Raw genomic sequence first — 6,884 nt, 5'->3', positions numbered from 1 at the left:
GTAGACGAAAAAAAATAGGCATAGAAACCACTCCCACCCATTCTATCCCCTATACCCTGCACTCCCCCCTACCCTCTTCCCTCCCTCTCATCTTGGCACCTCCTGGATAACGGGTCATCCCTATATCTTGTCCACTGCCATGACACAGAAGCAGAGCTGCAAGACACAGCACATCCACAGCAAGGCAGCTTCTTTAAATCGGAGACCCCCCTACCTCTCCGTCCCCTCATGTAGAAAGGGAGAAAACGGGGAGGTAACCCTTCGGGATGCGTCAGTTTAGTTCTCATACATACTCCCACCCACTCCCCCTCATGCATCACAGCATCATCCATACACAACCATTTTCCATTCATCCATATCTTCTGTCCTCTCCCATCCTTCCCCAACAGATATTCCCCTCTTTCCAAAACCCCCTTTTACCCCGTCCATCCATCTCATCCTAGGTCGCCCCCTCATGTTCATTTCTTCCACCTTTGCATTCCACACCTCTTTTACTAGTCTTTCTTCACTCATGTGTCCAAACAATCCTAATATTCTTTCATCAACCCTATCTCCCAACTCCCTTTCCACCCCTGTACTTCTCCCCACCCACTTATTTGTCATTCTATCTGGCCTAGTAACTCCTATCATACTTCTCAGGCACCTCATATCTAACACATTCAAACTTCTTCACTCTTCCTCTCTTATGTTCCATGTTTCTGCCCCGTACAGTGCTGTTGGCACAATCAGTCCTTCATACAATCTTGTCTTAGCATCTATTCCCATTACACTTTTCAATCCTCCAAGGTATTTACTCGCTTCTCTCAATCTATATTCTACCTCCACCCCCACTAATTCCTTTCCTGCCACATTCGCACCAAAGTATCTAAAACTATCCATTTCCTCTAGTTTCTCTCCCTTAGTACTCACTTCCAGTCTGCTGCCACTTTCTCCCCTTGGACATCTCACCACCTTACATTTACGCCCATTTATCTTCAACTTCCTTCTTTCGCAGACCTTCCCAAACTCTGTCACTAACTTCCTCAATCCCTCCTCTGAACCTGCTACAAGCAAAGCGTCGTCAGCAAACAACAACTGGATTATCACCAACTTTTCTCCATTTTCTTTAACCATCTCCAATCCTTGACCCACTACCCTTGCATCCACCTCTCGCACCACCCCATCCATGTATAAATTGAACAGCCAGGGCGACATAACACATTCCTGACCCACACACACACACACAAACAACCATACACACACACACACACATACACACCGAGACACACACACAAACACACACATAAAACATACACACACATAAAACACACACACACACACAAAACACACACACACACACCTCGTGGCGCTACGGTTAGAGTTCTCGCCAGCCACTATGGCGGTCCGGGTTCGACTCCCGCCCAGGGCTGAAAGAGTTACAGTATCGCTGCGCTGCGGGAATTTACTCCAACTCTCGTGGGCAGGGAGTTGGGTGTGTGTCGTGTAAGGTCACAGTATTACTCATAGATCGGCCATACGAGCTCTAAGCTCTCATCCGGGAGGTTAATAACTGTCGATCACGAGTCCAACACGTGATCCAAGACCATGATGAATCACGCACACACACTAACTTGTGTATATATATATATATGTATATACAGTATATGTATGTATATATGTATATATATGTATATATATACATGTATATATATATATACACATTTTATATATATATATATATATATATATATATATACACACACACACACACACACACACGTCCCGGTGGCGGATTGGTAAGGCACTGGCCTCACAAGCCGGAGAACCGGGGTTCCATTCCCCGGCCGGGCGGAGACAAGTTGGGTTTGTCTCCTTTCACGTGTAGCCCCTGTTCACCTAGCAGCGAGTAGGTACGGGACGTTAGTCAAGGAGTTGTGACCTTGCATTCCCGGTGTGTGGAGTGTGAGTGGTCTCAGACCTACCCAGAGATCTGCTAATAATTAATGAGCTCTGAGCTCACTGCCGTAGGGTGGTGTCTGGCTGTCTCGAAAAGAGGCTGCAGCAGATCCGAGGTGAATACACACACACACACACACATATATATATATATATATATATATATATATAAATATACATTCCTATTAAATGCTAAAGCACAAGTGGTGTCAATGATTTTAAGAGAACATTTCTCTAACTCTCTGTATTTCCCTTTCTCTTCATATTTCAAACTCTGAAGGAAATAGTAAAAGGCTTCAGAACATTCTGAAGCCTTTTACTATTTCCTTCAGAGTTTGAAATATATATATATATATATATATATATATATATATATATATATATATATATATATATATACATTTCCGTCAGTGGTCACTTGTCTTTTGGAAGACCGATGTATCCTCCCTCAAGTATTTTGTTTGTGACCTTTTATTTTAGATACCCGCGCATTGGAAAAAAGTTGAATAAAAAAATAAAAAGAAGATTAATAAAATAAAATAAATTATATGACGAGGATGTTACACATTTTTCTTATTTTGAAGGGGCACACTGTTCTCTGCCTGACAAGCGTCTTTGCAGACTACGATGCTTACCATTTAGTTCTTTGCGGTTGGCCTTAATGTTCGTTCTTCCTGATGAGGAAAGTTCTTTTGTTTAGTTTGTAACAAGAAACGAAATGAATTCGATTTTATGTTGGGTGCATTAGTTACCTCTTCATGTTCTATAATGTAAATAGTGTTTGTCATTATTGCTGTGTTTATTGTAGAACATTTTGTAGACAAATGGTTAAATCCATCCTGGTGTGATATTTTCTTATAGAAAAAGTTCAGATGTTTGTTGTTAATTGTTGTGACCATGTAGGTGTTTCTTTGCACGTCATGTGTCACATGGATGCAACCGAATCAAAGAAGAGGGGAAGGATGGACAATTGGAAGGAACCGTTACACCGAATTCCGGCTGTATTGGCCCAATTGAGACCTATCGGTCGGTATATGCGGTGCAAGGTTCGGTATGGATGGCCTATGACAACCAAGCCTTTCCCTCAACTAGTTTAATATATCGAGGGTTTACTGTACTATATGAAAGAGGCTTTCTTCTGGATAAGACTGTGTAATTTGGTGGCCTCGGAATGAGAGATTAAATTAATGTCTGCGAGTAGGTGCTGTATTAAACTTTTTTTTTTTTTTTTTTTTTGGCGGAGTCACAAGCTCGTTGCCTATTCATCCGGGCGACTACCAGACGACTACCCTGTGATAGGGGGACAAGAATACTGCCACCGTGTCCCCTGCGAGTCATCAAAGACGACTAAAATGGGGTGGAACGAGAGAACTAGGAATTACATCTCTTCATGTACTTTTCTCTCATATAAGGTCAGGGCAAAATATTTTTTTTAATTGACCATCCCTTATTAAGGGAATGAAAGTATTTGCTTGTATACAGAAGGTTAACGGCTGGTTTGGTGAGCCTGTTCGAAACTGGCGTCATCTTTATTACTCCGCGGGAAACCATTTACTAAGTACAAATCCAGACATACAATGCTCTAGAGTCTAGATAATGATCCCGATTTCCACCGGCCGATTTTATTCAGCTGAGGGAGAACCCTATACTATCCAAAGGGTCATTTTTGAATTCTTGCCAGTTTAATACATTTTAAAAGTACTTTTCTCAACCTTGCAGGAAGGAAAGTTTGCCCAGTCTCAAAATGTCGATCCTCTTCTCTGGTCTTGGCTCGAGCGTGACCCACATGGCCGTTGTAAGAGTGCACTTCTGATGTTGGCTGAAGGTCGAGGGAAGTCGGACAAGAGCAGGTTTGCCGTTCTTGCAGCAGGCCAAGTAGTAACGCAGGAGGTCACGATCATCGAGTTCGTCTGCCTCTTCCTTGTAGTAGGGAACTTGTCCTGTGCACAGTTCGTAGAAAACACAGCCGAGGGCCCACACGTCCACTTTGCCTCCGCTGTATGGATGCATCTTCGTGTCAATTACTTCCGGTGCCATATACCAAGGAGTACCACGGCAACCTTTAATGTTTCTTTTATAGACATGGGGCGTTCTTCGGGACATTCCAAAATCGATCAGCTTGACAATCTTGTGGTCTGCGCTGAGAACGATGTTTTCGGTCTTCAGGTCCAGATGAGCAAAGTTCTTCGAGTGCACGTAAGCGACGGCTCGAATGAGTTGGTCGCTGTAGGACGCGACTCTGTCGCCCCAATCTTGGTAGGGCTGCTCCGCGTGTTTGATTACAGCGCTGTCGAGCGTCCCGCCCTCGCAGTACTCCGTGATTATGATGTTTAGTTTGCCTTGTGTCGCCACATCCACAAGACGAACAATGTTTGGGTGAGTCAGCTCTGCGAGGGCTTGGATCTCGCTCGGAGATCCCTTGCCTTTTGTCGGGATCTTGGCGACGCAGATATTTCCCGTCGTCTTGTTGATGACCAGTGATGTGATTCCATAACCTCCCGAGCCCAGATGAGATTTAAAAGTGTAATTTTCTTTATAATCAATGGTTTGTTTCCTGCAGTTTTGGGCCTTTACTGGAGGTTCGGTCGGGTCAACGACGGGGTTCGTGGTTCCTCTCGAAGTGCTTCTTGACTTGCGGGGGATGTCTTCCATTTTCTGAGGAGTCAGGCAGCAGCAACAAACCATTGATCTGATCGCGCCGACGAAGAATCGACGAAGTCGGGCAAGTTCGAATTTCCGAAGTGGTGCCATTATTCTGTCGCGAGTCCTGCCTAGTGCCTGACACCTGTGTCTATCAGGGGTCAAAGAAGCGTGGGTGTCAGCACCCACAAAAGTTAGACTCAGATAGGCAGCAATTGTCCTCAATCAAGCAATGACATTTGCATTTTTCCATTCATGATTTTTTCTTTTTTTCCTATTTCTTTTGTGATACATGTTTAGTTGTCTTGTTTATTCCTCATGATGTACCATGTCGTTTAGTTTAGCAGTATGAAGGAATGCTAATAAATATTTTTTGCTGTAATGTGAGAACATGATCATATGATTAAAGGGACCTAACTACTAACAAACCCAGTCAGGACTCAGCCGTCTTATACATCTATTTGACAACCGACGGACAAGCACTCTCTTACCATAGGTAGACTTCAGGACCCAAATTGGTCAAGGAAACTTATTCTCATTGGAATTTCTAGGAATAGAAGAATTTGTGTATGTGTAGGAGTAGGTGTGTGTATTTGTGTTTATGCATGTCTTGTATGTGTACATAATCACATGTGTATTTGTATGTGCATGCCAATGCGTATGTGCATATACAGGTAAACGTCGACTTACGATGGCATTAGGTTTCGATAGAGCCATCGTAAGACGATTTCATCGTAAGTCGATCCCCAATTTGTGTATCACTGTTCCGTGGTCACTGTACCTAGCCTACCTGTATATTAACCACCAGAGATACTGAATATAGCCTATTAAACATGTACAGTAGTTTATTTAATTATTTTTATCCTTTTTACCATATTCAAACACTATAATATGTATTTTCAGTACGGAACTTAAATCTCGCGGGCAGCAGCCAATGCCAGCCATACGACGTGACGTAATAATACTCGCATCATAAAATATAGTCACCGCTTATATCGATCGTTCTCTCTTTCACCCGCGAAGTTTATGCATGTCTTGTATGTGTACATAATCACATGTGTATTTGTATGTGCATGCCAATGCGTATGTGCATATACAGTACTGCATATGTGTATATGTATGTATATGTGTACCCCATATCCATACATGTACATATAAAAAGACATGCATATAAACATGTATACATAAATACATACATGCATACATACACAAATACATACCCAAATTCATGCATGCCCATGTATATATATATATATATATATATATATACATACATATATATATATATACATAAACATATACATACATATATATATATATATATATATATATATATATATACATACACACTCATTTACACTCATGGTTATATACGTACATACATACATTCCTATAATATTACATGCCTGCACCTATACCGTAATTTTTATATCCCACTGGCGAGCATTGCGTAATCACGCCTAACGTATTTTCCCGTATCCCCTCGCCGCGCTTTTGCCTGCGGGAGGCAAGCTTATAGAACGCATGTGCTATACGCAGTTATGGAGCCTACGTGAGTGGCAATTCTATGCGTTAAAGCATTCCTATTTATGTTTTTTGTATAAACTGTATGAAGGAGTGATTGTGCCAACAGCACTGTATGGAGCAGAAACATGGAACATAAGAGAGGAAGAGAGAAGGAACTTGAATGTGTTTGAGATGAGGTGTCTGAGAAGTATGATGGGGGTTACTAGGCTTGATAGAGTGAGAAATGAGGAGGTGAGGAGGAGAACAGGGGTGGAAAGGGAGCTGGGAGATAGGGTTGATGAAAGAGTATTAGGATGGTTTGGACACATGGAAAGAATGAGTGAAGAAAGACTAGTAAAGGAGGTATGGAAGGCAGATGTGGAGGGAGTGAACATGAGGGGACGTCCTAGGATGAGATGGATGGATGAATGGGTGAAGGGGGCTTTGGGGAAGAGGGGAATGTCTGTTGAGGAAGGATGGGAGAGGACAGAAGACAGGGGTGAATGGAGAATGGTTGTATATGGAAAATGTTGTGACTGCATGAGGAGGAATGGACGGGGGAATGGGGGGTGAGGTAGTGTGTGTGAGCAAAAATTTTGAGGCAGCCCGAAGGGATTTCTCCCCGTCCTTTCCTTTATATAGGGGGACGGAGAGGGGGGGTCGCCGATTTAATGAAGCGGCCTTGCTGTGGATGTGGTGTGTCCTGCGACACTGCTTCTGACCTAGGGCAGTGGACAGGGTGCAGGGATGACCCGTCATCTAGGAGGTGCAAAGATGGGAGGGAGGGTGGAGGGGTGTGGAGT

At 43.0% G+C, this 6,884-nt stretch overlaps 1 protein-coding gene across 1 annotated transcript; it reads right to left on the bottom strand.

Moving 5' to 3' along the window:
- Positions 1–3,642: 3,642 nt before the first annotated feature.
- On the bottom strand, positions 3,643–4,686 carry LOC143022624 (uncharacterized). The gene has a single exon (XM_076180922.1). The coding sequence runs from the start codon at positions 4,684–4,686 to the stop codon at positions 3,643–3,645; it is 1,044 nt and encodes a 347-aa protein (XP_076037037.1).
- Between the last annotated feature and the right edge of the window lie 2,198 nt (positions 4,687–6,884).

Source organism: Oratosquilla oratoria, unplaced genomic scaffold, assembly GCF_046742065.1.
Source record: "Oratosquilla oratoria isolate Oo_2021 unplaced genomic scaffold, ASM4674206v1 SCAFFOLD128, whole genome shotgun sequence".
In the NCBI taxonomy this organism is placed as follows: Eukaryota; Metazoa; Arthropoda; class Malacostraca; order Stomatopoda; family Squillidae; genus Oratosquilla; species Oratosquilla oratoria.
This window is presented reverse-complemented; position numbering and strand designations above follow the sequence as displayed.